The following is a 20,607-nucleotide window of genomic DNA, read 5'->3' as shown; positions in this document are numbered from 1 at the left end:
CCTTTCCTCTTGGTGCAATGGTAAATCTGGCTGTGCTCCTGGGGCAGCGGGTACGGGTTGGGTGGGGGCAGGAGGTCCTGGGAAGGGCCAGACACGCCATTCTCACACTGGTACTGGGACCCCAAGTTGGATGAGGCGGACAGAGCTCGAGGCTCACTGCTGAAAGGACTGTGGTTGGAGGCCACTTTCTGTCTCACTGTGCTCCTGGGAACCACAGGATATTCTTTACTGAAAGAGAGAAGATACAAAATAACATCGATCAGGGGCATGATAGAGATCTTCTCATTGTCTGAACCACAGGGTCAAATAATCCACTGGGAAAAAGAAAATCACAGAATAAGAAACAAAGGGGTCTTTGATGAATGGAGAGATAACGTTATACTCAAGTGCATCCTATGCCATGGACATATACATTTAGTCACCATCTTTTCATGTCTTATACATTAGGCAAGTAGGTTCATGAACAGTTCTATACATATACCAAAAGGTAAATAAGCACCCCCAGCTCAGAATTCCTCCTTTTTAGGAACATGCCAGTTGAAATATTCATGCTATTCTAGATGTCTTTGAATTCCCTAATTCAAATGCTAAAGAGCTGAGCTAAGTCACTAAGACTTAACTTCTTGGTCTCCATCTTTCCCTAACATTAATCAAGAATGGCAGCTGACCATCTAGGGTAGTCACAGAAGAATCTAGGTCACCCCAATCTGAAGAGTTTGCTGCCTGTGCCTTAGAATTTCCTTTTGAGTTGCTGTACTTGTTGCCTCTGACAATACTTAACTTCTCTGTCCCTTGGTTTCCTACCTGTAAAAAAGGGATAATAAACAAAATCTAGGTTCAAAGGATTGTTGACAGAAGAAATGAGTTAATGCCTGTGAAAGCCTTACAGTGGTGTTTGTCACAACAAATGACAGCCATCAGCAGGACTGTCACAGTTTTGGAGACACAGTGGCGGGGGAGGGGGGCAGGAAGAGGAAAAGAAAGAGGTCAGAGGAGATGGAGAACAGAGCCTGGGATCTAAGGAGAGGCAGGTCCAGAGTCAGGTCTCATCCCCACCACGGGACCACAACCTTTCTAAACCTCAGCTTACGATGCCATATGGATGGACAGCCTTTCTAAACCTCAGCTTACGATGCCATATGGATGACAGCCTTTCTAAACCTCAGCTTACGATGCCATATGGATAACCTCTACCAGGGCACTCAAAATCTGGTCCATCATACTCTCTTTTTTACTATTCTTATGTATGTATTTATTGGCTGTGCCGGGTCTCTGTTGCTGCCTGGGCTTCCTCTAGTTGTGGCGAGCGGGGCTACTCTTTGGTTGCGGTGCGTGGGCTTCTCATCACAGTGGCTTCTCTGGCTGCAGAGGACGGGCTCGAGGTGCGCAGGCCTCAGTAGCTGCGGTGCACGGGCTTAGCTGCTCCACGGCATGTGGAATCCTCCCAGGCCAGGGATCAAACCCATGTCTCCTGCACTGGCGGGTGGATTCTTCACCACTGGACCACCAGGGAAATTCCTGGTCCCTCACACTTTTATGATAGGTCCCCCACATTCCCTTCCCTTTAGCTTTCAGGTATTCCTATTTTTGTCTCCATAAAAGCTCGGGCAGTTCAACAGAAACCTGTCCTGGAAAGGAGGAAAGTGGAGCTGAGTATCACCAAGAGCCCCAAAGGAAACCAGGTGAGTGAAGGAGGGACTGAGTGAGAATTTGCAGAGAAGCTCAAAGGTAAAAGGAAGAACTGACAGAAATATCCAGGGTGTTAAAGAAGAGAACAGTCCAACCCATAACATTCTCACATCCACTAAGGGAAGAAGGCTGCCAGTGTTTGGGATCAGAAAGGATATCTTGCACAAGACAGTAACTAGTACAGCGTGGATACGGTGATCAGGCCAGCTTTTCTGGAAGCCAATATGATATCACCCCCCCCTTTTTTTTGGGGGGGCCACACCAAGCAACTTGCAGGATCTTAGTTCCCAGACCAGGAATTCAGCCCAGGGCCATGGGAGTGAAATCACTGAGTCCTAACCACCTGATCACCAGGGAATTCCTGATAGCGTTCATTTTTTAAATTTTTAATAAAGTGGACCAAGCAATCCCATTACTATGGATTTTCCTAAGAAGGTAAGTATGAGGATTTTTCTCCACTGTATCGTCTATGAAAGTGAAAGTATTCACTTGCTTGGTCACGTCCGACTCTTTGCGACCCCATGGACTGCAGCCCGTCCAGGCTCCTCTGTCCATTGTATTCTCCAGGCAAGAAGACTGGAGTGGGTTGCCATTTCCTTCTCCAGAACCAAGGGAAGACCCTGGAAACAGTCTAAATGTCCTCATTAATGGTTGAGTCAACTTTGACAGAGATAGATGATGGAATATTCATGCAACCTTTGAAAATAATGAGAAGTCTGTTTACGAATAGATTCATAAACCTGTGCAAGATAAATGAAGTTAAAGAGGTAGGATATAACATGACTGAAATTATGAAATAGATCCCAGTGGGTCCCTCCAGAAGCTGGGGTTATGGAAGAACTTTTAGATCAACTTATTACTTTTTTGCAGGCTTTCCTCGTGGCTCAAAGTGGTAAAGAACTCACCTGCCCATGCAGGAGACTCGGGTTCCATCCCTGGGTTGGGAAGATACCCTGGAGAAGGAAATGGCAACCCATTCCAGTATTCTTGCCTAGGAAACCCCATGGACAGAGAAGCCTGGTGGGCTACAGTCCATAGGGTTGCAAAAGAGTTGGACACGACTGAGCTACTAAACAACATTACTTTTTGCACATCTGCCTTGTTTGACTCTTTTTACAGTGAGCATTTATGAGGTTTCTGGAGAAAGAAATGGCAACCCACTCCAGTATTGTTGCCTGGAGAATCCCATGGACGAGGAGCCTGGCAGGCTACAGTCCATGGGGTCACAAGAGTCAGACATGACTTAGTAACTAAACCACCACCACCATTTATGAAGTTTAGATGACTATTTCCATGTTGAAAATAATAATTATTACTAATTGTAAATAGAATAGTATATAAACTATTAACATGATTTTAATTACGACAGAGCAGGAGGACTAGTCTAGGAGGGATACATGCAAAATAAAGGAAGTGCTTGCAGTCTCCTGGACAACAACATGTGACCCTCCAGGTTCTCCATTCATCCTTCCCATGTCCCCCACCCTCCACCCCACCTTGGGCAACAAAAGGCAATGGAAACAGAGGTAAAATTCACAGGGCAAGATCTTCCTTGGTTGGAAAGCAAAATGAAAATGAAGGAGAAGCTATTCAAAGCTTCCCCCACATTTCTCCCAAGAGAAGTCCCTGGGAGTGAGGAGAACAGAAGATGATTTGAATCTGATCTCATCATCTGGGGATCCAGAAAAGCTGCTACTTCTGGGGAAATGTCCCTTCTAATTTTTTTTAGCATTTTTAAAAAGTGCTTCCTTGTCTTTTTTTTTTTTTTTTCGGCCCCGCAGCATGTGGGATCTTAGTCCCCAACCAGGGATCAAAGTTTAGCCCCCTGCAGTGGGAGCTCGGGATCCTAACCACTGGACCACCAGGAAAGTCCTGAAACGTCCATTTTTTCACTCAATACCTTCCATTGGGTCCTCCACCCCACTGAGCCTGTAGCACCCCTAGTCTAATATCCTTGCTAACTCAGTGAGTGAGGATAAAGGAGGTCACCTAGCTAAGCCTCACCTGCAAAATGGGGAAATAAAGAGATGATCTGGAGAAACCATAGCAGCCAGCCCTGAGTCCCCCAGACACCTTCCCTTCCCTGATTATCCACTCACTGGACTCTGATTTTCATTTGAGTATCTAAGAATCAGGGTATAGTGGAAAGAAAAAAGATATTAGATTCAGGCAAAAGTGCATTCTGTATCAGACCTACCATCTTAACAGTTGTGTGATCTTAGACAAGATACTCGATCTCTCTGAGCATCAGTTATCTCTCAAGATCGTTAAAATTATCCAAGAACATACTCTAGAAAATGTCTGGCACACAGTAGAAGCTGTCGTGACCGCCGTTACAAGATGACTCGCGCTTCCAGCTCATAAAATTTCCCCGGGAGGGAGCCGTGCCATAAGCCTGTCTCCTGAACGTGGAGGTCTCAACTTTGGGGAAAAACTTAGGGGTGTAAACTTGGATTTTCAAAATGATGTCTTTATTTTCAGTAATCCCGGATTGGAATTCAGTCTTTCCTTCTGTGATGGGTGTCGGCAGCAAGCCACAGTTGCGTTAGCAGCCCTAGCGACTGTCATCAACAGAAACAAAATAACTTCCCATCTTGCTGCAGCTGTACAGGTCTCCAGATACCACTTACGCTCATGATGACTTCAAAATTACAGTCATTTTCGATCTGCTACGAGGTCCCCATTACTTAAGACATTTATAAAGTGCATATGTTACTATGTCGCCATTTAGGAAAGAGTTTGATCACTCTGTGTTAATAGAATGGGCTTCCTTGGCAATCAATGCATCTTATTTTACACATTTAATCAGATTCTTCTGAGAAGGGATCCCTAAGCTTCCCCAGACTGCCAGAGGAGCCCAGGGCCCTAACCAGGATAAGAATCCCTCTGTAGAAGAAATATGAATCAGGAAATCCTGAACTTAGCTATGATGTTTGCTCTGAACCAACCATTCTTTACCTTACTCCATTTTAAAATGAATTCTTTGCCTAAATGAGCTTTGCCTTACTCTGAGTAATAACAGCCATGACATTAAGGGGTTTGTGGTGCAAGGTCCTCTAATGCAATTAAAATAAAAATACTTACCTATTCAAAATTTTTAAAAGTACACCTGAAATTATCCCATGTACAAAGAGCAGAATGCCTAGCACATTTTGAAGGATGCTGCATTCACCCCCTTCATCCTCTCTGTGACCTTCTGAAGTGGGGACTACTCTTATCCCCATTTTATAGATTAGAAAACCAAGGCCCAAGGAGATGAAATAACTTGCCCAGGGTCCCAGAGTTAGAAAGAGACACCATCAGAATTCTAACCCAACCGTCTCCAAATTACTTCTAGGCAATTCCCTACTGACCTCTTTCCATTTTTAAAACATAATATGCTATTAGGGGTGCAGGGGTTTGGAGCCTAAGACTCCTCTCTCATTTCACCCACCTCTCAGGGGTGTGACAATCTCCCACTCTGGGCCCCTGCCTTTGTTTGTCATCACAAACCACATCAGAGTAACCAGACAGGGGACAACAGAGTGTCTGCCAAGTTTCCGTGAGGTTACAGACACCCTCATGACACCCTGGGGTCTCCTAGCCCAGAATGCCTGTGGACTGTGTCATTTCAGAACCAGAGCTGGAGCCAAACTGAGCAGCTCCAACTGCTCAGACTCTCCCCCTGGGGCCAGGAGGCTGAAAGGAATGAAATTAGCTTTATAGTTCTCGCTTGGCGGCTGAAGCTACGTAATGGAAAAAAAAAAAAAAAGAAGAAGAAGAAGAAAAATCATTATAATAATAAAACAAAAAAGGTGTCAAATCTTGCTGGCAATTCAATTTAGATCTTGCTTAGTTCGAGTACTGGGCTGTCAGAGATCCAACAGAGAAGGGGAAGTCTCTTTTTAGTTTGATATTCTTAATGGGGATGATTATTTTTTTTAGTTAAAGAAAATAACTCTTAAAAAATGTTGGCTGAGGGAATTTACAAGAGAATGTATCAATGGACTCCGTGGAATTCTCCCTTCTGGCACTGCCAGATTGCAAAATTACCCTCTGGAAAAGCCAAATCCTGTTTTTGATTACTAACACTCACAGAAGTAGGAAAGGCATATTATCTCAATAACCACTTGTCCCTCTCAGTATGTTTCTCTCTGAGGAGCTTGAAACATCAGTCCCACCATCAACCATACACGTCTCCTCTGGTATCTGCAATACAACATCCCCAAATCCACCTGGCAGGTGTCAAAATCGAGGCATAGAAGAGCTGAGTGACTTCTCTAGTCAGGATGGAGTTACAGAGGCAAAGAGAAGAAAATGGTCCCAATAAACACCATTTGGGATCATTTCTCTTTTTAGGACCATGCCACGTGGCTTGTGGGATCTTAGTTCCCCAACCAGGGATTGAACCCAAGTCCTCAACAGTGAAAACACAGAGTCCTAACCACTGGACCACCAGGAAATTCCCAGGATCATTTTTCCTGGGCTCATCAATGCATGAATCAAAGGAACTCATGAGTAGCAACACAGCAAAAGCCTCTAAAGTTCCCATGAGGAGACGACGACCTATTTTCCTCTACATCATTCAACTATACAGGCAGCATCATTCAAGACTACAGGCAGCAGAGAATTAAAGGGACAGTTGAAAAGCCCTTGAGGGTCTGGGAAGAGAGTAGCAACTGGGGGCTCTTGTTCACCAACATCATCGTTATCAGCATGACCATTCTCACCATCACCACTACCTTCCTCATCCTCATCTTCCTCCTTATCATTTACATTGCCTTTTGGCGCATCCTACTGTTCCAGCCTCTGCTGTTGTTTTTTAATCACTCAGTCACGTCCAACTTTTTTGCAACCCTATGGACTGTAGTCTACCAGGCTCCTCTGTCCATGGGGATTCTCCAGGCAAGAATACTGGAGTGGGTTGCCATTCCCTTCTCCAGGGGCTCTTCCCAACCCAGGGATCGAACCCTCATCTCCTGCATTGCAGGCGGATTCTTTACCACTGAGTCACGGGGGCAGCTCTGCAGCCACTGCACTGGTTGACTTACATGCTTTCCCTCATTTGATCCTGGCGGGAATCCCATTTCATCCATATGATGATATTTACTTTAGAGACAGAGAAAAGAAATGAGACTCAGAGAGGTTGAGCAACTTGTCCCAGATCACCCAGCTAAGAAGAGGTAAAGCTGAGCTGCACCCAGGGTCAGTGCTATTCCAAAAGTTTTCCCAACTCACACTTGATAATAGGCAATCGTTGCCTTCCCATCGCTGCTAGGGCAACATGGCACTTCTGTCACACAGAGCATCTTTGAGGTTACCAGAGTTAGGTATTGGTTTTATCAGGAACATCAACCTCTACCGATCCAACTGTCCAGCATTCCCGCTTTACCAAAAGTCAAATCCCACTGCACCGGCTGACACAGACACAATCTGCCCAGTCTGGACACAGGGACCCGACTACCCCAGTTTACCCTGGGTATCAGGGCCACCAACCAGCTTCTCCCGGCTCCACCGCCCTCTCACATTCTGTTCCACGTGAGCGGATGCAATGAATGACGCCATTGTCGCCGGCTCTGGGTTGTAAAACGTTACAAGGGAATATTGAAATCCACAGCCAAACGGCATCGCAGCCGGCCGCCAGCTAACGAAGGGCCCTGAGAATGTTTTCCACTGCAGCCGACTGAATTGGCCTTTTCACGGCAGCAGGTGGCAGGGGCGCTAGGGTGCTGAGGAGGGGGTGAGTTTCTGTTGTTTTCCCTTATGATGCTTACGCAGTTTCTGGCAGCCTCTCTCCAATCACTAAAGCAGTGCGCTAGGGCAAGCCTGGGGACTGAAGAATCTGTTCTAGCAAGCAAATTCCTCCTCTCGCTAGCACTTTAATATGCGATCAGAATGAAAAGAGGACACTCCCCCTGTCCCACGAGAGCCTTCTTGATTTATTAACTTTCTGATACGCTTGGGGAAATGATTCCAATCTAACGTGCGTGGACCCTCAAGGGATGGGGGCAGTTCACCCCAAGCGGGATTTTAGCTCAGCAAATAATAATCGCTCCCATCATTCTCATCTACAAAGTGCTTCGCGACCATTTTGTGACTCAGGTCTCACCCCACCAGTGAGGTGGAGAAAAGCACTGTGAATTCTAGCTGCTCCATCTCTCTGGTCAGGCCAGGGGGGACACGAAGAAGTGACATGAATTCCCACCATTGATTCTAACAGGGCTGTCTGATGTGAGCAGCACCAAGAACCTCAAAGGCTGGGACTTCCCTGGCGGTCCAGTGATTAAGACTCTGAGCTTCCACTGCAGCGGGCATGGGTTCAATCCTCGGTCAGGGAACTAAGACCCCGCACGCCGCATGGCGTGACCAAAAAAAAAAAAAAAAAAAAGAACCTCAAAGACAACGCCCTCACTGGACAAGAGCACCCAGCATTCATGATGACTTTGGTGGGCGACCTTGGGGTTCTCATAGTAAATCTCTGCATAACTTCATATCAGGGTTCTCATTTTGAGTTGTGATTCTGAAGTCGGGTTGTATAGATGTGCCTGCCTTTGATGGTACACAGCCAATTTGGCCACTGCAGGGCTGGCTAAGTTCTTCCCTTCGCTGAGCCTCAGTCTCTTGTCTATAAAATGGGAATATCATCCCCTTCTTGGGTGGTCAAACAATACAATGCTTGGAAAGGCTTAGCCTATATTGGAGACATATTGCTCCATAAACCCCAGCTTATAAACCACATGATTATATTTTGAAGCAAACATTCTTACCTTGCAAGGGCTTCACCTGATTTATGAATTCCACTCCCCAAACCATCCCAAATACCAGATCCTTAGAGCTTGTCAGTTTTTCTAAGGAGAAGTCCATACTTGCATCTGCTACTCAAAAGGGGTCTCAGGATCTCTAGTTCTCCCCAGGAGAAAAAAAGCCTTATGCAAAGGGTAAACACTGTATGGTTTCCTTTATATAAAATTCTCTAACAGACAAACATAACCAACAGTTTTTTTTTTTTTTTTAATCACAATATTAATTGTTTCTGTTGGGGAGGTGGAAGACGAATAACTGGGAAGGGGCATGAGGGAACTCTCTGGGTGAAGGAATGTTTTATATTATGAGAAGGACTTGGGTTTCACAGGTATATGCATTTGTCAAGAAGTGAATGGTGCACTTAAGATCTCTGCATTTCTTAATGTATGTAGACTTTACCTGAAACAGAGGCTCATGAACAAAAATTGAATCCGTGTTAATGGCATGCCTACTGAAGTATACAAGGATGAAAGGCACTCACAAATGCAACTGAGTGTGAAATACATCCAAAAAAAATGGGAAAGGAGAGGGATGCTCAAGAGGGAGGTGATATATGTATAATTATGGCCGATTTGCATTGCTGTATGGCAGAAACCAACACAAACAATGTAAAGCAATTTTATTCCAATTAAAAAGTAAATTAAAAATAATAAGATAGAAGTTTAAAAAATAAGATGGTAGATGGATGGATGGATGGATTGGTAAATAGGTAGATTGGTGGATGGATAAATGTATGTATGCATTGACGGATGAACAGATAAATAGATGGATTGGTGGATGGAGAGATAGATCAGTGGATAGATGTGTGATAGAGCAAATATATAGCAAAATATTAATTGTAGAACCAAATCAGTGGGTATACGGGTGGTCTCCATGCAATTCTTCCACGTTTTCTTTATTTCTTACATTTTTCATAATACAACACTGGGACACACTCTTGGAACTTCCAATGTTCAGCCAAAGTTGGCCATCAAGTAGAGAAACGGTTTCCTTTTTATAAAACAGCCCAGTCCATGAGCTCCGTTTCCAGAAGCGTCACACATTATTTTCTGCACAACTTTGCTCATTTTGTAGGGCCAAGAAATTATTCAGGTCTGACCAGGGGGCCCCTCCATCAAATAACTTGATAAAGGACAGTTTTGTACCCTCTCCCGAGAGCCGCTGATTCAGAACCTCTAAGGGTGAGACCCAGAAACCTGCTTTTTTCACCAGCCTACCCACCCCCAGCTAATTGTGATGTCTGCCAAAAGTTTAAGAAACAACACTTACAGGGGATTTGCCCTCAGACACTGTCCCTGAACAGCAGGTTCACTGGGGGAGCAGAGGGCTGGGTATGGTGCTGCAGATGAATGATGGACAACCAGGACCAAGATGAGACCTCTCGGGGCAAAACTCCACTCACAACTTAGGCTGGCTTGGCCTCCCAAACATAAAGAGTCTTCTTGTTTTACATAAATTCACACTCTCCTGGGGGAAGCCACAGGCATAGCCAAAAGTACAGCGAATTAATGTCACCTCCAGAATGTTCGTTGTCCTGGAGATCACATGGCATTAACTGGACATCCCCACGGGTTTCCCTGGTGGCTCAGACAGTAAAGAACCTGCCTGCTAATGCAGGAAACATAAGAGACACGAGTTCGATCCCTGAGTCAGAAAGATCCCCTGCAGGAGGGCATGGCAACCCACTCCAGCATTCCTGCCTAGAAAATCCCCATGGACAGAGGAGCCTGGCAGGCTACAGTCCATGGGGTCGCAAAGAGTCGGACACGACTGAGTGACTAAGTACATCAGCTTTAACCACAAGCATGAGAATACAAGAGCGCTGAGCCTTCTTTTTGAAAAATGACCATTTGAAGTTAGGAGCTGAACAGTCATTTAAAATTAGGAAGGCAGGGGCGAAGAGGGGGTGGTTGCTGGAAAAGAAGGGATGGCTCCAGTGCAAGGATTTTAACCTTTTTAAAAAAGGTTTAAAAAAAATTTAATATTTATTTATTTATTTGGCTGTGCCAGGTCTTAGTTGAAGTACTCGGGATCTAATTTCCCAACCAGGGATCAAACTCAGGCCTGCTGCACTGGGATCACAGAATCTTAGCCCCTGGGCTACCAGGGAAAGCCCTGGATTTTAACCTTTTAAGGATCCCAGACCCTATAAATTCCCCAAAATTGCTTGACATTTTTTCTTCTAATTACATATTGTGAGTTTTTTCAGAGTTCTTGCTTTAATTGGATTTTCCAAAGGGATCTTAGATACTGATTAAGAAGCCTAACCCTCAAGGGGGAAGAGGAGGAGGTGACCTACACTGCAGAGGCAGGGGACAATGGTCTGTTTCTCACATGGATGGACAGAGATGTCCCCAGGCTGGGGCCGACAAAACCTATTTGCTCTACCTGGGACAACCTGGACTCCTGGCTCTCCTATCGGCCCTCTGCTTGCTGTTCTTTTTCAGTCGCTCAGTCGTGTCCAGCTCTTTGTGACCCCATGGACTGCAGCACACCAGGCTTCCCTGTCCTTCACTATCTCCCAGTTTGCTCAAACTCATGTCCATTGAGTTGATGATGCTATCCAAGCATCTCATCCTCTTTCGCCCCCTTCTCCTCCTGCCCTCAATCTTTCCCAGCATCAGGGTCTTTTCCAATGAGTCGGCTCTTCACATCAGGTGGCCAAAGTATTGGAACGTTGGTATCAGTCTTTGCAGGCCAACCAGAGACTCCAGGGTCCCCGGCTCTAGAGATTACTTTCTGCCAAGGAATCGGCAGTCCACAAGAAGACTGAGGAAGAAGAGACAGCCCAATTCTCCCATGAAGAGCTCTGAAGCTGCCACCGCTAGGCGCTGCCCGTCTCCCCATCGTGCTCCACAAATGCTTGTATGCCAGAAAGGCCAGGCATGACTCAGAGCCGCACTATGTGAATTAAAGCAAGAAGTGCCCAAAGAAGCACTTTGCTGCTGCCTGTTCCTATTCTGGGGTTTGTCTTTACAGAAAGACCAGGGGTAGCCAGCCGGGGCAGACAGGTGATTCCTTCTATCCTGAAGATGCTCACCGCCAGGCATCTGCACCTTAACTGGGTGTCAACCTGGCCTCAGACTTCAAGAGGGAATGGATCCCATCTCCTCCTGACATGAGCCAGGGTCACTCCAGCCCAGGGACAGTGTCAGGCACTCCTAGGCAAGCTGGGGCAGTGTTAAATCACCCAGGCACACTCTCTGACTTCCACCTGTCTAGAGGGAGGCTCTCTGGCTCTCCTGGAATCTGAGCCCATTAGTGAGTCTTGTTCCACCAACAGCAAGTAGCAGAAGTGATGCTACAGGCTCCCAAGGTGTAGTGAGCAAAGGCCCTCTCAAGGTTCTCCAAGGACAGCCGCCACCATGGAGGGAGTCCATGCTAGATGGGCCACATACACATGCTCCAGGGGACCACCCAGATGGGCTCCCAGCCAGAAGCCAGCATCAATGGCGGTCATGGGGGTGTGCCATCTTGGACACCCAGCCTTGTCTGGCCGTCAGATACCTGCAGCCGTCCCCACCAAAACCCAACAGCAATCACACCTGTCCAGAGGCATCCTTCCCAACCCCCAAACCCTGAGCTAAACCCAAGTGCCTCCCTGGGGATTTCCGGCTTCTCCTTGGGCACGGTGACAATGAGCGATGCCTGGCTTTTCCACCCTAAGCAGCATTTAGGGAGCATTCCTGAGCGGGAGTAGGTTGTTAAGTGGACAAAATCTGGAGCACTGTGATGGTCTCTGAGCTCCTCATGGGAGGACGGAGGCTGCTTATACGTCCTCCCCTTGCGTGGGCGCAGAGGTGTTGGAAGCAAAGTGCTGGAGCTCTGGCTGTCCTGGATTCAGAGTCTCATGCAGCGATGATGAGCCAGCTCAGAGCCCACAGTTTTGTAGCTGGTAGATGGGAAATTTAGGAGTGGTGTCATTCATTGCATAGCAATAGTAATTAGGACACCCATATTACCTCACCTCATCCACGCCACAGCCCCAGAGGTAGGTGCTATAATTATCTTCCTTTTACAGATGAGGAGATAGAGCTAGGGGAGCCCCAGGGCTCATCGGTGTGCTAACCAGGACCCCAGCTCGAGAGCCTGCTTTAGCATCGGTGAACCCTGCCCCTCGGTGCATGGATTCCCCTTTGCATCCTCAGGACCTGGCACGGAGTAAGCCCTGAAAGAATGGATGTCCACTGAGGAAGAAAGCAACAGATCCAAAACTGAATAAATAAATGAGTCTCTCTGGGAGGGAGGTTCAGGATGGGAGACACATGTACACGCATGGCTGATTCACGTCAATGTATGGGAAAAACCACTACAATACTGTAATTAGCCTCCAATTAAAATAAATTAATCAAAAAAATAAAAACAAATGAGTCTCCAGGCTGCAGTTTTCTTTTCTGCAAAAGCAGGAAGGTTAAACCAGATGCTGCCTCCCAGGGTCCCTTCTACCGCTAGAATCCCTGCTTCTAGGGACAGTGTGCCCTGTCACGGTGCCACGGGAGCTGACTTTCAGAGATCTTTAGAGTCTGATGCCTCCTCCAGAGCCCCAAACGGGTAGATCCCTGCGCACTCCTCCAATCCAACCCAGAAAGCCCTTCCTCTCAACAAATTCAAATCCCATTCACCAGGACTTCCCTGGTGGTCCACTGGTTAAGAATCCACCTTTCAATGCAGGAGATGTGGGTTCAACCCCCAGTGGGGAACTAAGATCCCACAAGCCACTCAGCTCAGCCAAAAAAAAAAAAAAACACCTTAGGGAGTCCCCTGGTGGTTCAGTGGTTAAGAATCCACCTTTCAATGCAGGAGATGTGGGTTCGATTCCTGGGAGGGGAACTAAGATCCCCACATGCCTCGGAGCAACTAAGCCCGAGCACCTCAACCAGAGGGAAGCCTGCATGCCACAATGAAGATCCTGCGTGCAGCAACTAAGACCTGTCACAGCTGAAAATAAAAGAGTTAAAAAAATTAAAAAACAAGAGCTAGCGAAAAGAAAAAATCCCATTCATCCCACAAAACCTGACTCCCATCCTCTCGATAAAAGCACCTCCCTGCACTCAGTGGCCCTGTCCTTGGCCCCACGGGGACCTTTGACTCCCAGAAGTTCCCATTCAGCTTTGACAGTAAGTGCCTACGCTTTCTCATTAGGGTGAGCATTCAGGTACATCTCCCGAATTTCTGTGATTTGCATATCACCTTGACAATGTTGGCCAAATCTTCATACCAGCTCTACTGCTGTTTAGTTCGTGGGAAGATCCCCTGGAGAAGGAAATGGCAACCCACTCCAATATTCTTGCCTGGAAAATTCCATGGGCAGAGGAGCCTGGAGGGCTACAGTCCATGGGGTCACAAAGAATATTTTCTCTAAATAATCAGCCTTAGCTTACCTTCCCTTCTCCCTCCCTCTTTCCTTCTTTTCCTTCTTCCCTTCCTTCCTTCAAACTTAGTCTTGGGGACTTCCCAGGTGGTCCAGGGGTTAAGATTCTGTGTTTTGTGGGCATGAGTTCGATCCCTAGTCACGAAACTAAGATCCCAAATGCAGTGCAGCACAAAGAAATAAGTCAATAAAAGAGAACTTAGTCTTATTCTAAACAATATTGTCTATGAAATCAGCCTGATGTGCCTGGTATCTGTGGGCACGCTCTAAAGTCATCTCATTTGTCACCAGGGGAGGGGGCACTGCAATTTGGGAAATATTGGTTTTTTAGGATAAGATGTTTTTAAGCCACAGATTAACCTTTCCAAATAACCTCGGCACATATTTTAATCAGTCAGCTAGAGACAGGATTTGCAAAATGATTTTATTTTCTTCTTCCTGCTTTCCCTTTGCTCTCCCATTTTCAGAATAAGCAGTTATCGTTTCTGTAACTAGAAACCATACATAAACGTTGGAAAATAACTAAGATACCCTCCACATGTTCCAAACACAGATTGCTGGGTGAAGAGAGGGGAGGAGGGTACGTGCCCAGACATTTGCCAAGCTAATCCAAAAGTTATTTATGTGGGATCACGGCAGAGTTAAGGTTCAGCCCTCCATCACCCCACCCCTCTCCCTCCCTCCGTTCTGATTGTTGGAATTAGAGGAAATTTCATTCCTCCCGCTTTGCTGCCTGAGCCAGCTGTCACCGGGTGTGTGGGGGACAGGAAACAGGATTACAAGATCAACAGTGAGCCCGCCGTTCCAGCCAGGCTGTTATCAGAGCCGTCTCGGGAGAGCCATCTTCCCCACTTGTCACTACCAACTGTGACCTGGGAGTTGGGACCACAGCCCAGACTCAATTCTGAACAAGGGCAAAACTAGGAGTAATGAGTTCTCCCCAACTCGGATCATATTTTGGAGTGTGGACTAGGAACCAAGCACCCTTCAGGCATTCTCTCGTATAGTTCTTACAAGAACCCCTGAAAGGGGAAGCTATCTTTATTTATGCCCATTTTACTGATGAGGATACTGAGGCTCCCTGCAGTAACATCACTTGCCCGAGGTCACCTGCTGATACATGCTGATACACTGAACCCAGGTTTGTCTGACTCCAAAGCCTACTGGAGCCTCTCTGCTTTGCTCCTTCTGCCCACCAGGGGACAGCTCCAGAGAACTGGATGGATGACCCTGTCCACTCTCCCAGCCTGGAGAGTGGTCAGTCCAACCCTCTTTATTTCCCGATGCAACTCCTCATGCGGCCACAAAGACACACATGCCCGTGAAGCTGAGAGTTTCAATCCAAAGTGTCAATCCCTGACCCCTTACTGAGGACCAATTACCTTTCCTTTCTTTCAACTCCAGGTGCCTAGGTGGGAAGAAGCACACAGCCAATGTGCAATAACCCTCGAGAGCAGTTAGGGTAGACAGTTCAGACCTAAGCAGAGTCCTCTGCCTAAATAGCTCACCAGGCACGTGGTTCAGAGCTGTAGGAAGAGACTCCAGGATTGCTGACGTGAGAGCTCTCAAACACCTGTCCGTCCCCCACTGTCTCTGCTTCCATGCCCATCAACTGTCCAACGAGCCTCCAAAGTGTGGGGCCTTACACAGAAAAGCAGTGAGGGCCCCTAGGAACAGACACATCCGACCAGGCAGTCTGCGGCCAGAAGCAGCTCCCTGGAGGAAGGAACAGCTACAAGGAGAAATACTGACAAGGAGGCTTTAGTGATGGGCAGGAGATGGAAGGGGAGAGGGAAAAGATGGAGCTTAGTTAGATCAACTGTGGTGTTACGGGGCCAAAAACAATGGATAGAAGACAGATTTGGAGGCGCTCCTTCAGCCTGATTGAAAGGGAGAGGGGACATCGGAGAGGACCAAAGCTAGGACGCGTGGCCAGGCTGGGGAAGGGCGTGGCCAAACACACCAAGGCGTCTGGACCTGACACAGAGAGCAATAGGAGTGTTTGAGGCTGTGAAGAAAAACGTCTTATTTGTGCTGTACAAAGATGTCTTTGGGCTTCCCTGGGTAGCTCAGCTGGTAAAGAATCCGCCTGCAATGCAGGAGACCCCAGTTCCATTCCTAGGTCGGGAGGATCCCTTGGAGAAGGAAATGGCAGCCCACTCCAGTGTTCTTGCCTGGAAAATTCCACGGACAGAGGAGACTAGCAGGCTAGAGTCCATGGGGTCACAGAGAGTTGGACACGACTGAGCGACTAAGCACAGGGACAAGATGTCTTTGGCAGCTGCCTGGAACATGTCTGAGAGGGGAACAGAGCTGATGTCAGGCCTAAAGAGGTTAGGAGGCTGTGGCAGGTGAGGCTGCTGGTGGAAAGGCAGCCTAGACGGAGAAAGGAGGTGAATTGTGAGACATGATAAGAAGGCAGCATCTCCGAGACCAGGTGACTAGGTAAAATTGAGGGGGCTACTTGCAATACCTTAAACCCATAATCCCACCTGCTCTGGACCTGGTGGAAAGGAGGGAAGAAGCAAGGGATGGAAGAAGCCAGGGATGGAAGAAGCCCTTCAGTCCCCAGCTGCACAGCCTGGACCCCTACCTGCAGGATGACCAAGCTGAGACTGCCCATCAGTGGCTAAGCTGCCCTGATGACAAGATGACCATCGGGACAGGATGGGGTTTAGACACCATATAAACAAACACGTGGCTCCCTGAACCTACAGCTGAAAATAGTTTGGCCTCCTTCACCTTCAAGTGATGTCTGTTATCAACTTTTCCACCAACCACAGGCTAAATTCAACTCCAACTTCCAAGTGAAGACACATAAAGCCAAAAATGTTTCTAAATAATAATTTAAGGACTTCATTATTTTCACCACATAAAGCATCTTACAAGTCCGCCATCATGAAGGAAACCAGTTATGAATGCAGGAATTCATATGAGTCTGGTGTACCTGTTCCACCGGAAGATAATGACATATTTATTTTTTTAAAGCATGCAAAATTAGATCTGCTAAGCCCGCTATCTGAAAAAGAGTTCTACAGCATGTTATTTCCAAACCCAATGTTTAAACCACAAAGCTGTGGGACCTTTCTCTCCCTCTTCTTCTTGGGTCTCTTGTCCTCCTTTGAATAAGTACATGTGTCCATCTGCCCAACTCTCCCTTTTTGGGGTTTTCCAGAAAGGAAAAGGATAAGCTTCCTAAATGACCTCATTTTATTTTGAAATGCTAAACTCACCAAAATGGGAAGAAAAAAACATTTCTTGGTCAAAAGGAATCAAGATGTATTTCGAATTCTCTTGCCATATGGTAAGTTATTTTGGAACTCTACCAATAGAATATTTGACAAAATTGGCAATGCTTGTACAATCCTTTCAAATCAGACCAAATTCCCACTATGTCCATTTGCCACAGCCCCTTCTATTCATCATATCAGCGACCAAGACCACAGGATATGTAAAAAGACCGAACAATTTTTATCACCAGCTTCTAATCCACCACCCTTGCCCCATGCCTGGGAGGCCACGTGGTGTCAAGTCTGTATATCACCCCACGGAAATCAAGCCATTAACTCCCCTTTCATTTACCAAGAGCTGTTGCCAAAAGAAAATCATTCATCGGCGGTGACTTATGGGAAGAAACAGAGAGAGGACCTCACTAGAGAGGAAGACAGCAGAGAAAGAGGAGAAAATTGTAGCTTTCGCTCCCTGGGCAGATGGAGAAGGGCAAGTTCCCTCACACACAGTCTTCCCCAAATCTACACGCTCCGCAGCGTCTGATAGAGGAGACCACACAGAGGGTTTGGTTTACGCTGTAAAAATCCCGCCTGCAACACAGAAGCTGCAGGAGACACAGGTTCAACCCCTGGGTCAGGAAGATCCCTTGGAGGCGGGCACAGCAACCCACGCCAGCATTCTTGGGATCCTGGAGAATCCCATGGACAGAGAAGCCCGGTGGGTGACAGTGAAGTGACTTAGCAAGCACTTGTGCACATAAAGGGTATCAGAAAACGTCCAGTGTGCCAGAGGCTCTTTCTCGTTTCTCTTGATGGCAACAGGGCCCCATTTCTCTGTGCCTGATCTTCCGGGGCTGCTGGCTCACCTGGGCTATTGAAGGGCAAGGGATGAAGAGAGCGGGGAGCCGAGGATCCCACTTTCTTACCTTTGCATTCTCGACATCCTGTGTAGCTCCATGTCATCGCTGCCCCGGAATCCTTTGGCGAAGGGATTATTCTCAATCTTTAATTGGGTGATCTGTAGGAAGCAGAGAGAGAGAGTTCGGTGTTCACTTGGTTGCTCTGAAACCACCTGGGGACCCAGCTAATGATAAGTGTTATGGAAACACAGTCTCTGGCAACCCAAAGAAGCAAATTAAGCCCGTCACATCAACGAGACCCACCACTGCATTCAAAAGGAGGCTCTGAAAAATGTCCTAGACCAGATTGTCTTTAAAAGCGGGGGGTGGGAAAAAACCTGGTTTCAGTTTGCCCATTAACTGGAGTCATACTCTGCGTCATTCCAGCCGGATTGGCATTTTTGTCTCAATCATAGCATTCTGTGTTTCAAACACAATGCAGGCCTCAACACTTGGTCCACCCCCTTGGAAAACTGTACCATGTTGACACGATGTCAATTTCCTGTAACGTGGCAATCTCCATTGGGAAGGACTTGATTATTGCTCTCGAAAGCCTGCTATGCCTCATTTCACATTCATTTCATAGTTTTCACAGAGTTTGCTAGTTCCAGTGAAAAGGAGGGTGTCTAATTAAATAAAGACCAACATATAGAATTATAATATATACAAGAGCTACCTAACAGCTCCAAACCTCTTTAATTATATAAGGAAGAAAGAATCCTCTTCTGGGAAATTTGTGTTGCAATGTATAAAACTCAGTGATAGAACGGGGTCTTTTGGTTCAAGGTCCATCAACACACATTCTTGAAATCATCAACATATTCTGTTAGTGTGAATATACAGTAGCAGAGCTAGGTAAAAGAGTACACCCTATGAAGTCTGCCAGAAGTATGTCCCCAAAACTGTGTGTGAATTGAATTTTTATATATCAGATCACTTTACAGACACCAAGGCAGTGTTCATCAGAGGTCATTCAAAAAGCGCTTCGTCATCATTATCGTACCTATATAGTCTTGGTCTACTAATCTGCTTGATATTTTCATTGAATCAAACCACTTTTTTTTACTTCTGAGTATTTTGTTTGTTGTTGTTTAGTCACTAAGTCGTGTCCGACTCTTTTGCAGCCCCAAGGACTGAAGCCCACCAGGCTCCTCTGTCCATGGGATTTTCCCAGGCAAGAATACTGGAGGGGGTTGTCATTTCCTTCTCCAGGGATCAAACCCACATCTCTTGCATTGACAGGCGGACAATTCTTTACCACTGAGCCACCAGAGAAGCCCAGTATTTTATTTTCAATTTAACTACTGAATCATAATTGCTGATTAAAATTTAAGGTAGTCATAATTATGTTCTGTTTTTACTGTTTTTTATTTATGCTTTCCTATTTTTGGTCTTACTTGGATTGATTGTATGTATTTGTATTATTTCATTCTTTTTCCTCTACTGGCTTCTTAGTGATTCTCTTCTTTTAAAACTTTTTATCTTGTGTTGAGTATCGCCAATTAACAGTGTTGTGATAGTTTCAGGTGACCAGAGAAGGCACTCAGCCATACAACACACATGTATCCGTTCTCCCCCAAGCTCCTCTTCCATCCAGGCTGCCATGTAACATTGAGCAGAGTTCCCCGTGCTATACAGTAGGTCCCTGTTGGTTATCCATTTTAAATAGACCACTGTGTACATGCCCCAAATCAAACCACTTTTTATTTAAATCTATTTTATAAATATACTCTATCACTTTTCTACATGTCAAAGTGGAAACATTTGCAAGTCAATAAAAAGACAACAAGTGTGTCAAATTTTCTCTACTGGTACCCTTGCTGCTGCTGCTAAGTCACTTCAGTCGTGTCCGACTCTGTGCGACCCCATAGACGGCAGCCCACCAGGCTTCCCCGTCCCTGGGATTCTCCAGGCAAGAGTACTGGAATGGGTTGCCCCTACAAAGTTCCAAACGGAAGGCCAGCATGCCCTTTGTTGCAAGGGAAAATCCAACACTTTTACAGAAGTATTTAACATAAATCGGTACTGATGTAAGTCTCCCTTTCTCTAGTAGATGAATAGAAAGATAGAACAAGAACAGATTTTTTTCCTATGGTTCCATCATCTTCAGATCCGCACAGAGCCATCTTTTCTACCCCCCAGTAGCATCTTTACAGACTTCGAGAAACCAAGGAGTTGCTTTGAGAAACTAGGCATAATCAATGAATGAACAGATTTGTCCATTTGGGGGCAAGAACGTTCCGTTTTCTGCTAGACATGGTCTTATAGCATTTCCTTCTAACCCCAGGATCTGTCATGAATATAAAATTACTATATATGAGTCCGTGTGCTCACAATAAAAATATATATAAACTTAACATTTGTTAAATGTTATGTGATTCCAACTGTGTGACATTTTGGAAAAGGCAAAACTAGGGAAACAGCAAAAAGAGTAGCAGTTGCCAGGGGTTAGGAGGAAGGGGAAAATGAACAAGAGAAGCATAGAGGATTTTTAGGGCAATGAAATGACTTCTGTGGGATACATCACGGTGAAGATGTGTCATTACACATTTGTCTAAACCCACAGAATCTAGAGAATTCCCTGGTGGTCCAGTGGTTAGGACTTGGAGCTTCCGCTGCAGGGGACACAGGTGTG

General features: G+C 46.2%; 1 protein-coding gene across 4 annotated transcripts in view; it reads right to left on the bottom strand.

Moving 5' to 3' along the window:
- The window catches only part of TBX5 (T-box transcription factor 5), an 82,134-nt gene that overhangs the window by 12,119 nt on the left and 49,408 nt on the right, over positions 1-20,607 (bottom strand). For all 4 annotated transcript variants that reach the window (XM_069558642.1, XM_069558641.1, XM_069558639.1 and 1 more), the window contains exons 7-8: positions 18,000-18,091; positions 2-228 (exon numbers count right to left, since the gene is read on the bottom strand). In XM_069558642.1, coding sequence (XP_069414743.1) covers positions 2-228; positions 18,000-18,091 — 319 coding nt within the window. The remainder of the gene's footprint in view (position 1; positions 229-17,999; positions 18,092-20,607) is intronic.

The sequence above is a fragment of the Ovis canadensis genome, chromosome 17 (genome assembly GCF_042477335.2).
Source record: "Ovis canadensis isolate MfBH-ARS-UI-01 breed Bighorn chromosome 17, ARS-UI_OviCan_v2, whole genome shotgun sequence".
Lineage (NCBI taxonomy): Eukaryota > Metazoa > Chordata > Mammalia > Artiodactyla > Bovidae > Ovis > Ovis canadensis.
This window is presented reverse-complemented; position numbering and strand designations above follow the sequence as displayed.